The sequence below is a fragment of the Bos javanicus genome, chromosome X (assembly GCF_032452875.1).
Source record: "Bos javanicus breed banteng chromosome X, ARS-OSU_banteng_1.0, whole genome shotgun sequence".
Lineage (NCBI taxonomy): Eukaryota > Metazoa > Chordata > Mammalia > Artiodactyla > Bovidae > Bos > Bos javanicus.
Genome location: NC_083897.1, coordinates 125,196,397 through 125,216,721, shown reverse-complemented (window position 1 = coordinate 125,216,721; position 20,325 = coordinate 125,196,397). Strand labels below are relative to the sequence as shown.

Sequence of the window (20,325 nt, the reverse complement as noted above, 5' to 3'; positions counted from 1 at the left end):
AATTCACCAACATAGTCTTGGAAGACCCCACAGCCAAACCTAATCATTGGCACTTCAAAGCCAGTGCTGCTTCTCCTGTGATGGCTTCATGCTGGTTCTAGGTCACTTCTCCAGGCATATGAAGAACATCTTTTTTTTTTTTTCCTTCTTTTTAAAAATACGTTCTCTGAGAACATTTTTTTAAAGGCTTGTTTCAGCTCATCTGTATTCAAAAGAACATCATGCCCGTACTCTTAACATGAACAACTCAGCTAATGGAAAGATCTTGTTTATACCCCTGAGCATCCACACTGACCCTTTCTCAACCTTCAGCATCATTCTCGCCTTTCCTTTTCTGTGCAAACACTGTTTCTCTTCAAATACATGTTTGATCTCCTCTCAAAATATTGTCAGTTTTGTGCTTCGAATGGCTTTTGAAGTGTGTTTACTTGTGAGCATAAGCTGGGGATCACCCAGCAATTCCTGGGAAGGAAGGAAGTGAACCTTTTTTGCTGCCTTGGATTATCTGTCCTCATGTATAACAGCTCGTAAAATTGATGGGTTAAGAACAGAGCTGCTGAGTTTGTCCAAATGAAAGGCCAGTGGTCCTTTCATTTCTTCCTACAACCAGACCTTCAGTAAGTATCAGATGCCTTCTTTCAAAATCCTGAGTCTGGAGGTGTCCCTTCACCCCTGCAGTGTTTCTCAGGAGAGTCATATACACGACTTTGACTTCCTGGCCTCCTTTGCCCACCCGGAAGCTCAGAGCTCTTTTGGGTTTTGAATGTTCTCTTTGAAATTGGCTTTCTAAGTTAATTCTTCCAAATCCACTTGGTCTTTTAAAACTTGTATTAGTATGTTGGTTTTTATCTTTCTGTGCCGCCCCAGATCCCTTTAGGAAGTGGAATAGTATAAACAAGCACATGAATCAAAAATCTGCATGTATTATATTTCCAGTGCTGAGCCTTTGAGATCTAGTCTGGAGGCAGGCACCAGGGAAACCAGAGGCCAGGGGACCCCTGAACTCACCTTCCTGCTCATGGTAACGGCAGGGGTGGCTAGGGTTAGAGACAAAAAATTGCTTCTATGTTCCTTTTTATTTTTTCATTTCAGTTCAGTCTCTCAGTCATGTCTGACTCTTTGCGACTCCATGAACCGCAGCATGCCAGGCCTCCCTGTCCATCACCAACTCCCACAGTCTAACTAAACCCATGTCCATTGAGTCGGTGATGCCATCCAACCATCTCATCCTCTGTCATCCCCTTCTCCTGCCCTCAATCTTTCCCAGCATCAGGGTCTTTTCAAATGAGTCAGCTCTTTGCATCAGGTGGCCAAAGTATTGGAGTTTCAGCTTCAACATCAGTCCTTCCAATGTACATTCAGGACTGATCTCCTTTAGGATAGACTGGTTGGATTTTCTTGCAGTCCAAGGGACTCTCAAGAGTCTTCTCCAACACCACAGTTCAAAAGCATCAATTATTTGGTGCTCAGCTTTCTTTATAGTCCAACTCTCACATCCATACATGACCACTAGAAAAATCATAGCCTTGACTAGGCAGACCTTTGTTGACAAAGTAATGTCTCTGCTTTTTAATATGCTGTCTAGGTTGGTCATAACTTTCCTTCCAAGAAATAAGTGTCTTTTAATTTCATGGCTGCAATCACCATCTGCAGTGATTTTGGAGCCCCCCAAAATAGAGTAAGCCACTGTTTCCACTGTTTCCCCATCTGTTTGCCATGAAATGATGGGACTGGATGCCATGATCTTAGTTTTCTGAATGTTGAGCTTTAAGCCAACTTTTTCACTCTCCTCTTTTACTTTCATCAAGAGGCTCTTTAATTCTTCTTTGCTTTCTACCATAAGGGTGGTGTCATCTGGATATCTGAGGTTATTGATATTTCTCCGAACAATCTTGATTCCAGCTTGTGCTTCCTCCTCTATTTGGCTGCACTGGGTCTTAGCTGCGGCATATGGGATCTAGTTCCCTGACTTGGGATGGAGCCCAGGCTCCCTGCATTGGGTGCACAGTCTTAACCACTGGACCCCCAGGGAAGTACCTGTGTTTTTTTCTTAATGCGTAGGAAGCATGGGACATAAAGCCATTGCAGTGGGCAGGGACAGGAGAGCGCACACACATGTGTTCTAATCCCAGCTCTGTCCCTTGCCAGCTGTCTGTCACGTGACCTACTCTCCCCACCCTGCAGTTTATGTGCCTGTAAAATAGGGATGCTGTGTTCAGTGACTCAGTCGTGTTCGACTCTTTGTGACCCCATGGACTGTAGCCCACCAGGCTCCTCTGTCCATGGGATTTCCCAGGCAAGAATACTGGAGTGGGTTGCCATGCCCTTCTCCAGGGGATCTTCTGCACCCTGGGATCATACCTGCATCTTCTACATTGGCAGGTGGACTCTTTACCCGTTGAGCCATCATGGAAGCCTGTAATTCACAATTCTTCTGCTCTTGGGAGAGTTATTGGAGATAATGAATGCAAACACTTAGCACAGTGCTTGGAGAATGCATAATATGGACTTAATAGACATTAAAGCCAAATATGATAAGGATAGTTTTATAATTTTGTTTCCAGAAGAAAGCTTGATAACAGTTTGTGACGGGCAATTTTATCTTTCTTTATTCAAAGTAAAAGGCACAATTCAAACTGTTCTTTATAAAGAAGTGTGGGGGCTGTGGAAAGAAAAAGTTTTAGGAAAAACATTGTTTCTCTCTGTAGAAGTCTCCCCAGTATTTTTTCTGAATTTTTCTATCTTTGTAACGTAATTTTAGTCAAAGACTAGTTTATTAAGACAGTTCAAGGTCTGATTTGCATGCAGTAATCTTTATTTTTTTAATTTAATTAAAAAATTTTAATATAAATTTATTTATTTTAATTGGAGGCTAATTACTTTACAATATTGTAGTGGTTTCACCATACATTGATTCAAGACAATAAGATGCTATTCTTTTGGAGTTTTTTTCCCAGTTTTAAAAATCAACAGAATATGATCTTGATAGATAACACTGAAAGAATCAAGAAATGAAATATTTGTAAATTTCCTTTACTGTTAGAAAAACAAGTTCACTGGAAGTCACACTATTTCAGAAAAATAGGAAGCTATAGTTCCTTCCCTTTAATCGGCTTTTCCATGAGACTAATATACTTTCCATATTTTAGATTTTCTAAATTATACAAAATATGCAGAATAAAAATGGAAAATTATTACCAAAACAATGATGATACAATTTAAAAAAAGCCTTTCTCTGAAAGAAATTGAAAATATAAACATATTTCTAAAATAAGGATTATTTGGGGAATTAAACTAAAATGGCAAATCTCCAGTTCCACATACATACAATTCCAATGAAAAGGATAATTGCCAACCAACTGTATCTGAAACAAAAATCTACAATTTGACCGTGCTACTGGTACCTGTTTCTTAGGGCTGCATCATTCACTTGAAAATTGAGATGTTATTTAATTCTCTACAAGCATTTACAAGGCAGGATGCAGGTCTTTGGCTGTGAGGAGCGCAGCCCAGGTCTCCATTCCCCATCTCAGGCCTGACTACCAGGCTCTGCTGAGGCCGGTGCAGAATCCCCTGCTTAAAAACAGACTCCATCTTAAGGCAACATTGATACAGACCTGTGTGATATGCTCTTTGGTGTTTTTTTCTTTCAACAGTGAAAACACTTTCACTGTCTAGGAGGATAATTAAATTTCTCCAGATTGCAGGCATGTCCTGAGTTGCAGGCCCAAGATAATTGGAGCCAGGCAGCTATTTGCTGTCTAATTTAAGTGGGTCCTAAGGCTTGGAGGTAGACAAACTAAGTCAGCTGCCTGCAAGAGCCAAGACAGCAAAGGAAGTGTGTGACAAGGGCCAGGTAGAATGACAAACAGAGGCACAAAGGGATGGAAAGTGACAACTGACATTTGGCCTCCATGGGGATAAAATAAAGCCTGCGGAGACATGGCAGAGAGGAGATTGCTGCCCCTCAAAAGGGGTCAGCCTCGACTCCGGAACAAACAACTGTGGCTCAGCACAAAAGCAGGGCCAGCACTGCCAGGTCTTCTGATTTTTCAAGTGAACGCAAAGATCTGGCTTTTAGATGAAATCTTCTCTATTTCAAAAGTCAGCAAGTCATTCAAGTGAAAGGCAACAATGCAGTGACATCATTATGATGACCAAAGAAAGTAGGACTATAATTACAACACTGATTTCCTCACTCTGGCCCAGACTATGAAGTTTTCTTTCAGGTTGCATTTCGCCTTGAAATGGAAAATTGAGGCAATTGCTATTCTGTCAAAAAACTCTTCTCTATAAGAAATATTGAAGAAAAAAAAACTAATGAACTGCATAGCACAGGGAACTATACTCAATATTTTGTAATAACCTGTAAGGGGAAAGAATCTGAAAAAACTGTACACCTGAAGCTAACACATATTTCACTTCTTGGTTCTTTCAGTGATATCTGTTAAGATCATATACTGTCAATTTTTAAAACGGGGGGGAAAAAAAACTCCAAAGGAATAGCATCTTATTGTCTTGAATTAAAGATTACTGCATGCAAATCAGACCTTGAACTATCTTAATAAACTAGTATTTGACTAGAATTACATTACAAAGATAGAAAAATTCAGAAAAAATGCTGGGGAGACTTCCGCAGAGAGAAACAAAGTTTTACCTAGAAGTTTTTCTTTCCACAACCCCCACACTTTTTTATAAAGAAGAACAGTTTGAATTGTGCCTCTTATTTTGAATGATGAAGGATAAAATTGCCTGTCACAAAGTATTATCAAGCTTCCTTCTGGAAGCTAACAAAACATTGTAAATCAACTATACATCAATTTAAAGAAAAAGAAAAGAAGCTACACTAAATGCAATGTGATGTCCTGGATCCAATCCTGGAACCGAAGGAAAAAACCAAAAACATAACGGTACAGTAGTGAAATCACATCAGGTCTGGAGTTTAGTAGTAGTGTTGAAACAATGTTAGTTTTGACAAGTGGGCCCCAGTTTGTGAGATCTGAATGTGAGCAGAGAGTCAGTGAAGGGTTTCTGAGAACTTTTATGCAAGCTCAATAACTTTTCTGTGTATCTAAAATGATTCCACAACACAGGGTTTATTTTACAATGAACAGGGGTTAGTGGCCAGACCCTCCTCACAGTTGAAAATCCACATATAACTTCTAGTTGACCCTCCTGATCTGAGGTACCTCTTTGTCTGTGATTCAATCCACCCCTTACTGTGGTATTTACTGTTGAAAAATATCTGCTTAGAGGTGAACCCACACAGTCCAAACCCGTGAACTGTATATAAAAGAACAGGTGTGAAATACATCCACTCAGCTATAAGACACACATTGAACAAGCCAAATGTTCATAAGCATTATTGTAGTATTGGCACAAATAAGTCAGAAATAAGGGCTAATGTACAACTGAGTTCGGGTCGGGGGCGGGGGTGGGTGGCTGAAAGTGAAAATTCCAAAAAGAACAATACATTGGGTTGGCTAAAAAGTTCATTCAGGTTTTCCACAAAACCTTACAGAAAAACCCAAACGAAATTTGTGGCCAACGCAATATCTTCAGACGATTGGGTAAACCAATGTTGGTAGGTCAGAAGATCTACTAGGGAAGGTTGTAGGTGACAACTCTGAAAGAAAATGAGAGTGCACTGGTACGAAGCAGATCATGGCATCGCTCATTTCTCTGAAAACACCCTTTCATAATCACAGGAAAGCTTCTGTATTCATCTGTGGCCTGCCAATTTCCTAACTTCTTATTTTCAATGGCTTTTCTTTCACCAAGTTAATGAAATACAGGGTGTGTACTATGAAAGATTAAGCATGACTAAAGGGCCAGGAGAAAAGGAAAAAACTGTAGCTGTAAGACACAGCTACACACACGTACATGACTGTCTGTCTCTAAATCCACCTCGAGCCGGATTTCTCAGCACTTTGGACTGGATACTTCGTTGTGGGGGGCTGTCCTGTGATGTAAGATGTTTAGCTGTGTCTGAGACTGGTCTCTGCTCACTAGATGCCAGTATTAGCACCCAAGACAGTGTCACGTGTCCCCTGGGGGGAAAAGTATCCCTGATTGAGAACCTCTGGCCAAGCGAAAAGCATATTTATGAGGGAGTGTACTGCACAGTACTGGTGTTTGAGTTGTTAGAACTACCAGGTAGAATCACAGGCCATAGCTGTTTTTGTAGGTCATAAATGGTTAAATATCAGTCATTTCATGTCTCAACCTGAAATTGCTGTACTTTTCTACTAAATGGTAAATAGCAAGATAGTAGCTGCTATGACTAATAAGAATCATTAATAACACGCATTCCAGTATAAACTTAGTGACAGGTTTTGCCATGTCATTGAATGTCCTGAAAACCAATCATCAGGTGGCTATGCGACTTGGTCAATTAATGGAAATATTAAATATGTTCATATCCAAGCTAGAAAAAGTGGCTGGAAAATGTTTTTATTAATTTGCTATTGCTTCATCAGAAGTTGAAAGTGGATTAAGCACTTAATATGGTTGCTATTAACATATATTCTCTGCTGATTAGATAAGAAATCCCCAGACAGTATGGCTCTCTGGCAGCTTTGAAGGCAGGTGAGGGTAGTGCCAGTGTAGGCTGCCTGGCTGGCTGGAGCAGGGAGTGTTGGTGGCCCCATGTCTGAAGAGCCATGGTTCTCACAGTCCATACCATGTCAAAAGCTCTGGTATCTACAGGCTGAGCCAGCTGAGATGTGGAACACACAGCCTGGTGGCCCCTGGGCTGCAACAAATCCAGGAGCTACCTACCCCTGGGGCCCTACTGCTACTGCTAAGTCACTTCAGTCGTGTCCGACTCTGTGTGACCCCATAGACGGCAGCCACCAAGCTCCCCATCCTTGGGATTCTCCAGGCAAGAACACTGGAGTGGGTTGCCGTTTCCTTCTCCAATGCATGAAAGTGAAAAGTGAAAGTGAAGTCACTCAGTCGTGTCCGACTCTTAGCGACCCCATGGACTGCAGCCTACCAGGCTCCTCCATCCATGGGATTTTCCAGGCAAGAGTACTGGAGTGGGGTGCCATCGCCTTGTGATACCCATTTAAGGGGGACATCATTGGATGAGTTAGATGTGGTTCCTTGTGTCAAATTACAGCTCAGACAGGGGCATCCTTTAGCTGGTCATAGCTGCATCAAGGAAAAGATCATGTGGACAATTTTTAAAAATCAGGAACAATTTGGAAAGTATTAGAATATTAAGGAGCAAGATGGTACCCCTTAGGTTACTTGGTAAGTGCTCTTGGATGATACAACTTAGTTTATTTAGAGACTAAAAGGGAACACATTTATAATTTTATATATGTATGATTTTTATATTAATTGTATTCCCATCACAGTTGTAAGATATGTTCATCTCATCAGTGACCTATAGTCAGATATTTTGCATCCCACGAGTTTACAAAGGACTGCTTACCCACCCATTATTTAAGAATGAGCAATACTCTTCTATGTTTCAATGTTTAAAAAAAAAATCAAACTTATACACAGGTAACAGAGAGTTTAAATCCTTGCCCACCTCTAACTTTGGCCGCTTTACTTTTTCTAAATTAAACTGATACAATTTATACTTGATGCTTTGTATTTCACACAAGATGGGTATTTATTAAATGTATTTTATTGGATTAATTTAAAGCACCTGCAATTTAAGGACCTAAATATTCCAGAGGAGTGCGTTTGAACTAAAATTTGTGATCATGGCTTGTGGCAGCTTTCTCTTGCTATGATAGTGTAACCCTGAAGGAGTGCCAATGGAGTTAATAATTGACAAAGTATGGCTCTTTCCCCAAAGACACTTGAGCTGAAGCTTTTTCAAGCCTGAATAAGGTCACATTATTCCTCTTTTAGAAGATTAAGAAAATCACTTCATGCTTTTGAGGACTGATGGGTAGATAGTTGTTTTCATACAGTTGGCATTCAGGGAAATAAACATCTTTTTTGTTATAAAACTATGCTCATAAATCAGATTCTTACATATGATAAACCTTCGGAAAGTACATGCTGAACTCATTGACGTACTTTAGAATTTTATTTTGGAGAAAAAGAAAAAGGCTTCCAAAAGTATTCATTTTATCTTTTTAAGAAAATAAACAGCTTTCAAAACAAAACACTTTTTCAATAAACACCAAGAAAACGTTGATTTCAACATTTCCCCGCCACCTTAGCTAAAATAATTAGGTGGCATAAACAGTTTCTATCTGTTTAACTGACTCCTCTGAGCCTGAGAAACAGGAGATCTGTAATATGGCAGCATAAGGAGAAATTGTATTGTATCACAGCCCTGATGGCAGGAAGAGAGGATGGTGGTCCACAGAACTAAGCCAAGAATAAAATGACCCCAACTAACAGCAGAAGCACCACTAAATTGGGTGCTATTTTGGGGTTCACTACCAATTCCTCCAAGGAAAAGCTACTCAGTATTCTGGGGAAAGAGAAGAAAAGGATCCAGAGAAACAAAAATCACTGCTAGAACTGGAAAGATGAAGGGTGTGTTTATGCACGAGTGTCCCTTATTACAGGATGATCAGAAAAACATGTTTTGTCGAGTTATTCCTTATCACTCTAAGAATTTTCTAGGGGGTCACTTGATACTATAATTCCCGTTTTATCCCTGGAATGTTTATGAGAATGGCTGTGTCTGCACAGCATAAAGAGAAGTGAATCTTTAGGAGGATGCCAAACGATGAGGGGATTTTTGGTTGCTGTCTGTGTTGATCATGTCAGTTGCAAAATAATTACGTTTTCATTTCACCATGTGTTTGCTCTATCCACATGCAAATTTAAGGAGTATTGGTTGGAGAATATTTCTAAGTTCTTCCCAGTCTGTCTTCTTTATTCCCCCCAAAAGAAAAAAAAAAAATGATGAGAATCTGCCAAGCAGTGTGCTAGATGAAGGATTGGCAAACTCCTTATGGCCTGCAGGCCAAATCTAACCTGTCCCCTGTTTCTGTCCAGCCTCCAAGCTAAGAATGGTTTTTATACTTTAAAATATTGGGGGAAAAATAATATTTTGTAACATAACAAAAGTTAAATTTCAGTGTCTATAAATAAATTTCTATTGAAATGCAGCCGTGTGCATTTATTTACATGTATGACTGCTTTTGTGCTACAATTGCAGGCTTAAGTAGTTGTAATAGAGACCCTATGGTCCATAGAGTTGAGAATATTTACCATCTGGCCAACCCCTGTGCTAGACTCTGAGGATAAATCTGTGACCAAGACTGACTCAATCCCGGACTGTGTTACTTATAGTCTAGTCAATAGGCAACATGCAACTGGAGGCAGCACAATGGCAATTATATATTAAGATAAATGCTATGAAGGCAGGGAGCAAGGAGGTATAGAAAAAGTATAGTGGAAACGAGGGGAGGAAAGAGAATTGTGGTTTGTGGGGAGATTAAAGAAGTGACACTTATATACTGAGCCCAAGAGAGCAAAGTAGCCAAACCCGTGATGGAGGAGTCAGTTGAAAGAGCTTCCTAAAGAAAGGAAGACACATGTGAAAAGGTCCTGTGGCCGGAGAGCTGTTTGTGGTGTAGGCAGGAGATGAGAGAAGCTGAAGGTCAGTGAGGGCATGTGAAGTTGGAGGGTTAGGCAGGGCCAAATTCCAAACACAATGGGAAGCCATCGACAGGTTGTAAGCAGGAAAGTGATGTGATATAATTGGCTTTGATTTTTTTTAAATATCATTCTTATTGTTGTGTGGAGAGGGACCGGAGAGGCTAAGATCTTAGTACGAATATCACGGAGGCCAAGGCTGGGGCTGACTGGTGGCTATGGCAATGGACAGAAGAGATCAGACTTGAGATTGAGACTTTACTAACAGAACCAACAACCTCAGCACATGAAAGGCGATGAGAAGATGAGAATCAAGGTCTGGGGAAGTAGCGGGTAAAGGAGAAAAGGAAATATTAGCCATAGGAACATACTTTCAGCTGTAAGTTTAACCAGATCTGGACATCTCATGTGCAGCATAATGATTATATCTAATATTGTGTTGCCAAAAAAGTTCATTCAGGTGTTTCTGTAAGATCATGTGGAAAAACCCAGATGAACTTTTTGGCCAACCCAATACTACTGTATTATATATTTGAAATTTACTGGGAGAATGGATTTTAGTTGTTCTCACCACAAGAAGGAAATGGTAATTATGTGCTGAAGGTGTTAGCTGACACTATAATGGTCATCATTTTGTAATATACAAGTGTAACACGCAACACATCATATATGTCAAGCTTACACAAGGTATATACCAATTATACCTCAACAAAGCTGGGGGTGGGGGTGGGAATAAGACTTCTTATCAAAGAGGCCCAGCTTTTTCTGTAAATATAGTGAATATTGAGGCCTTAAAGTCACATGATCTCTGCCACAGCTCTTCAAATCTGTTCTTGTGGCACAAAGCAGCCATAGACAACATGTCAATGACCATTTTCAAATGTGTGTGAATGTGTAAAGCTTAATTAACAACATGGGCTATGAACAGCATTTGGCCTTGGTTTACCCACCCACTATAGAGTTGGATATTCATGCCTAGCCCTCAGGAGAGAGGTCTGGGCTGGAGATGTGAACATGTAAATCATCAGGATTTTCCAGGTCACAGGCTTGGATGATGGTAAAGAGAGCTTATAGAAAGATCAAAGGAGACAAGGCAGGCCAAAGCATTCCAACAACATCCCAAGAAATGTTGAGTGGGCAGGATCATCTTTATCAAAATTGTGTTACTGTGATTTCTTTATAAGCAGGAAATATTATCATAAGGAAGAAGTACCTTTTTTTGTACATCACATTGATCTAAAATGGAAAGGCTTCTTCAGTTTCTCCTACTGACATGATGGAGTGATGTAAGAGGCAGTGGGTACAGTAGTAAAAGCTGCCTGACTCTACTACATAACTGTGGGACCTTGGGCAAGTTACCTAACCTCTCTGTTTCCCAGTTTCTTTGCCTGTGAAATGGAGATGAGAGTCATAAGACCAACCTCATTAGGGTTGAGGTGAAGGCCTGCCATTTAGCAAGTGCTATATCAGTTCAGTCACTCAGTCGTGTCCAACTCTTTGCGACCCCATGGACTGCAGCATGCCAGGCCTCCCTGTCCATCACCAACTCCTAGAGCTTACTCAAACTCATGTCCATCGAGTCAGTGATGCCATCCAACCATCTCATCCTCTGTCGTCCCCTTCTCCTTCTGTCTTCAATCTTTCCTAGCATCAGGGTCTTTTCCAACGGGTCAGTTCTTTGCATCAGGTGGCCAAAGTATTGGCTGTATGCACGTGCGATATTATTCCTTATCTCAATGACTACCTTATTCTAGAAAGGGTTTTGCAACAACTTGCTTTTTTGGTCCTTACTTAGTCTAGACCCTTCCCTTCTCTATCTGTCTGGCTCACAGTAAAATGAAACTCAATTCAGTTTAATTGACTTTGTGTTGCTCCTCTCGTCAGAAAGCTCCCCCATCTTCTCACCACCCTGAAAACCCTCTATTCGCTTGAAGAACCTCTGGCGCTGCCATTATAAAACTTCCTCACACTCCCATCTACGCCCTGGTTGGGAATTCCTGTGCTGCTTAACTTGCTGGACTCCTCTACTTGAATTATGTATGCCATATCCAGCTCTCTTAGGATCACTGAGGGCACTGAAGTCTCTATCTTTGATCTAATTTCCAGAAGTGACTGATCCAACCTACATGAAAAGGAGATTCCCCTGGGCAGCATCATATTATATGTAATTACCCAAGAAATCGGCTAATTCTACCTTCACCTCTCCTCTCAAGAAAGCAAACTCTCTAATGACCAATTTTCATGGAAAGGAGTTAGTTTAATATTCATCTTCCTTGGGTCCTAGTGAGATTGACTTCTATTCCTGTTTTGTTCTGGTTTTCATTTTATTGCCTATTATTCTGGACTTGCTGATTTTTAGATATTTTGTGTATTTCAGTCCATTATCCTTCTATGACTTTTGCTATTCACACTGTCCCACCTTTGATGAGAAGTAACCACTTTAACAGAGAAGGCAATGGCAACCCACTCCAGTATTCTTGCCTGGAGAATCCCAGGGACAGAGGAGCTGCCATCTATGGGGTCGCACAGAGTTGGACACGACTGAAGCGACTTAGCAGCAGCAGCAGCAGCAACCACTTTAAGCCGGCTCCCTGATCCTGCAGACATAGTCCTCTCTCCTTGCCTTGGAAAGAGCTGACACAGGGTTTCCTGACTTGTGTTGTCCGTCCTTGCTCGGGACCTTGGGCCTGCCAGATCTCCAAGGACCCTCCTTCCTTTCAGTGGGAGATGGCATTCTTACTGAACTCCATGTTCTTAAAACTGGTCATTTAAAGGAAGAAAATGAAACTTTAGTCTCGATTTTCTAGTACAAACTGTATTTGAGAGTAACTACATAGCTTCAGAAGATAAAGGATGCTCTTTTTTTACTGGAGAATTCCAGTGAATATTTGTAGACAGGAAGGGATGACAAAATTAGAAAATTAGCATTTGCAAGGGTAGAAAAGAGCCTTATAATGAAGGAATCAGACTATCACCGCCTTAAGCCAGGGTCATCCTCAATATCCCTCATAGGAGGGCAACCTGACACGTTAATATGTTAGATGATAGTTATGTTAGATGATAGTTATATGTTAGATAATATGTTAGATGATAGTTAATATGTTAGATGATATGATAGTATTGGAGTCATAAAGAAATGGCCTTTTAAAAATCTCTAGAGATATAATTCACACACTATTCATCCTTGTAAAGTATAAAATTCAATGACTCTTAGTATATTCATAGAGTTATACATCCATCTCCATAATCAATTTTAGAACATTTTCCTGAGTCCCAAAGAAACCCCACAGCCTTAGCCATCACCCCCTAGTCCCTCCATCCTCCCATCCCCCAGCCCTATGTAACCTTTAATGTACTTGTCTATAGATTTGCCTGTTCTAGGCATGGAATCATACAATATGTGGTCCTTTGTGACTGGCTTCTTTCACTTAGCGTACTATTTTCGAGGTTCATCCATGTCATCACATGGATCAGAACTTCATTCCTTTTTATGGCTGAATCAATATCACATGTATGGAAAGATCATGTTTTGTTTATCCCACTCATCAGTTGATGGACATCTGGACTGTTTTCACCTTTTAGCTATTGTGAATAGTGCTTTTATAAACATAAGAGTCCCTTGAACTGCAAGGAGATCCAACCAGTCCATTCTAAAGGAGATCAGTCCTGGGTGTTCTTTGGAAGGAATGATGCTAAAGCTGAAACTCCAATACTTTGGCCACCTCATGCGAAGAGTTGACTCACTGGAAAAGACTCTGATGCTGGGAGGGATTGGGGGCAGAAGGAGAAGGGGACGACAGAGGATGAGATGGCTGGATGGCATCACCGACTCGATGGACATGAGTTTGAGTGAACTCCGCGAGTTGGTGATGGGCAGGGAGGCCTGGTGTGCTGCAATTCATGGGGTCGCAAAGAGTCAGACAGGACTGAGCTACTGAACTGAACTGAAACATTCATGTAAATTGTTTCTCTGAGTACCTGTTTTCGATTCTTTCAGCTATATACTTAGGAGTGGAATTGCTGGGTCATATGGCAATTTTGTGTTTAACTGAGGAACTGCCAAACTGTTTCCTAAAGCAGCTGTACCATTTTACCTGCCTTCAAGCAGTATACAAGGGTTCCAATTTCTCCACATTCTCACCAACATTTGTCACTGTCTTCTTGACTATAGCCAACCTAATGGGTATGAAGTGGTATCACTGTGGTTTTCTTTTGCCTTTTCCTGATGTCTAATGCTGTTGATCATCTTTTCATATGTTTATTAGCCTTTTGTTCATTTTCTTTGGAAAAGTATCTGTTCAAACCCTTGGCCTATTTTTCTCATTCTTTTAATGGACTTTTTTTTTTAAGAGCAGTTTTGGGTTCACAGTAAAATGGAGTGGAAAGAACAGAGAGTTCTCAACATACCCCCTGCCTCTTCAACTATCAACATTCTGTACCCAAGTTGACTACATTTGTTACAACTGATGAATCAAGGTTGACATGTCATCCTCAGCCTAAGTCAGTAGTTCACATGAGGTTTCACTCTTGGTGTTGTGTAGTCTATAGGTTTGGATAAAGCTATAGACATGTATCTACCATTATAGTATCATACAGAATAATTTGCCTAAAAATGTCCTAAAAATCATCTGTGCTCTACCTATTAATTCCTCCCTCCACCCAGCCCCTGAAAACCAGAGCTTATTTACTGTCTCTGTAGTCTTGCCTTTTCCAGAATATCAGGCAGTTGTAATCATACACTATGTATTCTTTTCTGTTTGTTTCTTTTACTTAGCCATAGGCCTTTGAGGTTCCTTTGTATCTTTCCATGACTCCATAGCTCATTTCTTTGTATCACTGAATACATACTGGTACATAATTTGGATCTACCACAGTTTATGTATCTATTCACTTACTGAAGGACATCTTGGTTTCTTCCAAATTTTGGCACTTAGGAATAAAGCTGCAGGTTCCTTTGCCCATTTTTGAATTATTTGTCTTTTTATTGAGTTGTGGTCATATCCATAGGTTCTAGATACAAGTCTTTCATCAGATATGGATTGAAAACATTTTCTCCCATGCTTTGGATTGTCTTTTCAGTTTCTTGATGGTGTCTTTCGAAGCACAAAAATGTTTAATTTTGATGTCCAACTTCTCTGTTTTTGTTGTTGTTCTTGCTTGTGTTTTGGTGTCATAATAAAGAAATCATTGCCTAATCCAAAGGCCTGAAGATTTATACCCATGTTTTCTTCTGAGAATTTTATAGTTTTGGCTCTTATATTTAGGTCTTTGATCCATTTTGAGTTAATCTTTGTTTATTGTGTGATATCTATATCTTTTTATAGATGCAGACTAAATAATTTTGAGGTCAGTATGCAATGACTGTAATGTAGAACACTTCAGAAAAAACACAGATGAAGCAAGTATAGCAAAAATGTGACAGCTGCTCAATCTAGGCGATCAGTTTATGGGTCTTCAGTATTTAGAAAATATTTTTCTTTAAATAATAGAAAATAAAAGGAAAAGATATCAAAATAAAAATTGGAAGAAATACTTGATTATGAGTGAAAAATTCCACTACTCAAAAAATAAACTTACATTCATTTTAACTTATACTTTGTTATTTATAAACATTAGCATTTTATAATTAGCTGTAAATTATTTGTCATACTCCTAATAAAGACACAAGATAGAATGGATGAATCAGTGTGTCTTGGCACTGCTCTTAGGAACCAGTGTTCTAGAGATTCTGTCTCTAATATGGCAACTACTAGTCATGTGTGGATATTGAGTACTTGAACTATAGTGAGTCTAAATTGAGTTGTGCTATAGGTGAAGTGTACATCATGTTTCAAAGACTTGGTATAAATATGGAAAATATCTCAATAATTTAAATATTGATTATAAGTAGTAGTAATAATATTTGGGGAATATATTTGATTAAATAGTGTATTAAGACAACTTCAGTGGTTTCTTTTTACCCTTTTTACATATGGCTACTAAACATGTAAATTACATACATGGTTTGCATTACATTTCTTTTGGACAGCACTGTTCCAGAGAACAAAGGGCTGAGCTAGAAGGCCTGCATTCTAATCCCCTTGCTGCCTTTTACTAGCCATGTGACTTGAGCCATTTCTTCCAATTCTCAGCCTTAGGATAGTTGAAAATAAATTCATTCAGCAAATACTTAGAGCTCTCACTATATAGACAGAAATTGGCTAAAAGATTGGCAGGAAATATAAGGTAAGAAACAGTTCACAAAGTCAAATCAGTGTTTTCCCATTTCAGCCCTATCCATGAGTCAGTGAACCTATCCATGAGTCAGTGAAAATAGAAGTCAGCAATGGAAATACCTTATCATTTTAATTTTCTCCATTAATATTTTATCCTAAAATAATATTTTACAATATGTTTGTTGTCTGAGATCATATGTAAACATAGTAGATGTTCTTTTCATCCTCTGAATCTTGAGTCTTTGAATGTGTGTCCCGTTTTCCTGGAGGCTTCCTCAACCCCATATTCTGTCCAAGAAGTCAGTGTACTGGAGTAGACATCTGGTAGACCTAGTATTCATGCCTTTATGTTGTCCCTTACCACTTGCACACTGGTCTTGGCAATGCGACTTGCTTTGGCCAGTGGGACCTGAGCAAACAGGATAAAATCAGAGGCTTGATTAGCTCTTACTCATTGAGAACTCTTTTGTGACCCATCTTGGAACCCTGCAGCTATGCTGTGAGGAAGCCCAGGCAGCTCCAAGGAGAGATTCATGTGGAGGAAGAAAGGGATGGTGGTTCATTCAGACAAGCGGTTCTCAACCTGGGGTGAGTTTACTCTTCCAGGGATATTTAACAGTGTCTGGAGACACTTTTGGTTGTCACAGCTGGTGAGAAGTTGCTACTGGTAGAGGCCAGGGTTGCTGCTAAACATCCTACAAGGAACAGGAAAGGGCCCACAACAAAGAATTACCCAATCTAGATGTCAGTAGTGCCAAAGCTGAGAGAGCTGCTCTAGACCAAGATTTCCCCACAACCTGGGTGTTATGGATCAAGGATGAAGTGGCTTGGGAGAGAAAGTATTCACATTTAAATAAAAATCAGCTTTTTGGACAGTCTGCTACTCCTAGTGATTTTAGGTAGCTCAGATCCATCCCAGTGGTACATTTCCCCTTGTTTACACTCAGCATTTAAGCAGAGTAACTCATCAAAGTGTTGTGCCCACAACCATTTTTTTTAGTTGCCCCAACTCAGATATTGCTTCTCCCTGGTAGTATTGAAGTTGTGGCTTGTGACACTTCAATCATAGCTTTCAAATGCCCAACCATGAACAGACTTTGAGGACCGGGGCTTTAACTTCTCCTGTTTCATAGAGTCCATATGTTTTGTTATCAAAGAACTGCAGCCCCACCATGCTAACAAGAGGCCACTCTCTGAGAAGAATGTGTATATATTTTTGTCTGTGAAAGAAACTTTAAGGACATAAAAATTATAGTGATACTGTTGGTAGTAAATTTTATTAGGCGAGCTTAAAATAATTACATTGGCAAAGTCATTCAATGAAAACTTTAAGCATATGGTTGAGTATGAGTATGAATCTCATTGCTACAGTGATTATCCATAAAATACATAGATAAAAAGTCATTCCAAGTAGGGTTTTTCCTCCTAAAACAATAGATGAAAAAGGGGCAGAGGTGCTGCCAAAATTAGGGCTTTGGCCAATTTTTTGGTGAGCAGGCAGATGCAGGAGTTTAAAAGAAACACTTGATGTGCTAGGTAGTCTAATTCATAGAGTATATGGACCCAGATGAAAATTTCCAATGGTATGAATAATCCCAACAATCACCCATAGCCCAAGAATATGAAGTTGAATTAGGGCAGGCTACCCGCTGTTATGACCAACCTAGTTAGCATATTGAAAAGCAGAGACATTACTTTGCCAACAAAAGTCTGTCTAGTCAAGGCTATGGTTTTTCCAGTGGTCATGTATGGATGTGAGAGTTGGACAGTGAAGAAAGCTGAGTGCCGAAGAATTGATGCTTTTGAACTGTGGTGTTGGAGAAGACTCTTGAGACTCCCTTGGACTGCAAGGAGATCCAACCAGTCCATTCTGAAGGAGATCAGCCCTGGGATTTCTTTGGAAGGAATGATGCTAAAGCTGAAACTCCAGTACTTTGGCCACCTCATGTGAAGAGTTGACTCATTGGAAAAGACTCTGATGCTGGGAGGGATTGGGGGCAGGAGGAGAAGGGGACGACAGAGGATGAGATGGCTGGATGGCATCACTGACTCGATGGACGTGAGTCTGAGTGAACTCTGGGAGTTGGTGATAGACAGGGAGGCCTGGCATGCTGGGATTCATGGGGTTACAAAGAGTCAGACTGAGCGACTGAACTGAACTGAACTGAACCCCCTGCCGGCAAGTGGCTTTCTCTTATTGATGGAGAGTCAATTCTTGGCAACATAAGGTAAAACCTAGCCATTTATCCACCCTGTTTAATTTGTTTACATTGAGAATGTTAAACTGTGACTAGCATCATGAATGCAAAGGCCCTCTACCCCTGTGTAACACACTCCTTTCCCCTGCATTTGCTTTGTGCCCAGAGGTTGGCTTTGGGACTGTATTTGATTCTTTGCCTGTTGTTGTTTTGTTTTTAGAAATTTTGCTTTTTATGTATCTTTTTAAAATTGCAGTGTAGTTGATTTACAATGTTGTAGTAGCTTCTGATGTATAGAAAAGTGATTCAGTTATATATATATATATATTCTTGTTCACATTCTTTTCCATTATGGTTTATTACAGAATATTGAATATAGTTCCCTGTGCCACAAACATTCTTAAATGGTGAACTACTGCCATGTCCTTTAAAAATATATTTTATTATTTTTTAAAATTAATTTTTTGTTAGAGTATAGTTGCTTTACAATGTTGTGTTAGTTTTGTATTTGCTTCTTGAGAAAACCTTTCTGCTCTGTCTGCAGGGAGAGAAGGGAAGGCAGGGCCTCCGGGAATGTGGAGGGCTGTGGCTGGGAGTCACCTGGGCCGTCTTGCTCCTGGGGTCGGGTCCTTGAGAAAGCAACAGGTAGGAGGCTGTGAAGCTGATACGAGGGCCACCGGGTCGATCTAAAGATGGGGAATCTGGAGGGGCTTTGGCTCCATCCAACATCGAAAGCAACTTTGCCCCTTAGCTGCTGTCAGGGCTCAGATGATCGCTGATATTGTGGCTTTTTCAAGGGCCCCGGGCAATTCTGCTCTTTGACGAAGGACTGGATGGTAAATAATTTAGTCTTTGTGGGCCAAGAGGCAAAATGAAGAGGCTATTATGGAGGTACTTAAATAGCAAGAGAGGGAAAAACTTCACAATGTTTTTATTGATGAAATCCAAACTCTAATTTACAGGTTTGTTTTTTTTTTTCAGCAGACACCCATTAATCAGAGAAAGGAAAACACTTCTCTTAATCGGGGTTCAATGGCATGGTAGCTGTTATCAGGTACATCCAGAAATGGTCAAGTGTAAAGCGATGCTTCGCTCTCTGGTACAAACAGGCAGGATGTGGATCTCGCCTGCAGGCCAGTGTGCAGAACCTTGTAAACTGCCCTAGCGATCTGCAACGGGTTTGAGGGTATTTCAATTTGGGAGGCGCTCCTGCTGGGAGGCATCTCCCTCCCCGCTTGCCGCACCCTCCGTCTGTGCACAGTTCAGCAGGTTCACTGACTCCCCCGCGAAGCTGGACGGAAAGATCAAGATTAGAGCCTGGAGCTCTCCCACGGAGCCAGGCCACCCAGGGTTTCTCATCCTACAGCCCTCGGTGTGCAGCAGCCCCCGCCTCGCCAACACCCTCGGGGCTCTTCTTCCTGCTATCCCCCTCCCGCCTCGCCCTCCCTCGCTCCTCCAGCTACCCGTCCAGCCTCCATCCTCTCCGCGCCTCGCGCTCCTCCTCCCCCGCCTCGCTTCTCCAGTTCCTCCCCCTCCAGCTCCTCCTCCGGGTCCTGCCGCCTCACTTTCCCACTCCGCCTCCTCCTGCAGCTCCTCCTCCCTCAGGCCCGCCCCTCCAGCTCCGCCTCCGGAACTCACGGCGGCGCTTAACCCACGCTTCCCACCGCGCGGCTCCTCCTCCTTCAGCTCGGCCTCCGGGACCGCGGCTGCGCCTTGCCTCTCCTCTGCCCCGCCTCCAGCTCCTCCCCCGAAGCCCGCGGCTGCGCTTTCCCACTCCTCCCACCCCGCAGCTCCGCCCCTTGAGCGCCACCGCCTCCAGCTCCTCCTCCCCAGGCCCCGCCCCTCAGCCCCGCCCCCTCCAGCTCCTCTTTAACTCCGCTCCTCCCCGGTGTCCGCCAGTCGCGCTTTCCCGCTCTCGCCACCGGTTGCCGAGTGACCGCCGCCTCAGCCGCCCAGCGCCGCTCGGAACTCCGCGCCCGACCATGCCCAACATCGTGCTCTTCAGCGGCAGCTCACACCAGGACCTGTCCCAGCGCGTGGCCGACCGGCTGGGCCTGGAGCTGGGCAAGGTGATCACCAAGAAGTTCAGCAACCAGGAGACCAGGTGGGGGCCGGGCCGGGGAGGGCTCTGGGCGCGCGGTTGAGCGGCCCGGCCGGGGCCGGCGTGTGCCTGAGACCCCCTCTGCGGCCGCCCGCTCCCCCTTCCGGGGCGGGCCGGCCACGACGCGGCCTCCGCGCCACCGCCGCGGCGTCCGTGAGAAGTCAAGGAGAGCGGCCCCAGCCGGGAAGAGCGACCCCCCGGGCGGCCCGCGGGGCTAGGTGGGTGCAGC

At 42.0% G+C, this 20,325-nt stretch overlaps 1 protein-coding gene across 4 annotated transcripts in view; it reads left to right on the top strand.

Annotated features, from left to right (window-relative positions):
- The first annotated feature begins 19,865 nt into the window (after positions 1 to 19,865).
- The window catches only part of PRPS2 (phosphoribosyl pyrophosphate synthetase 2), a 30,616-nt gene continuing 30,156 nt past the window's right edge, over positions 19,866 to 20,325 (top strand). For 2 of the 4 annotated variants that reach the window (XM_061407865.1, XM_061407866.1), the window contains exon 1: positions 19,875 to 20,099. In XM_061407865.1, coding sequence (XP_061263849.1) covers positions 19,978 to 20,099 — 122 coding nt within the window. In that variant the 5' untranslated portion in view covers positions 19,875 to 19,977. Of the gene's footprint in view, positions 20,100 to 20,325 lie in introns of all 4 variants that reach the window. The other 2 variants (XM_061407867.1, XM_061407864.1) reach the window with 2 other exon arrangements.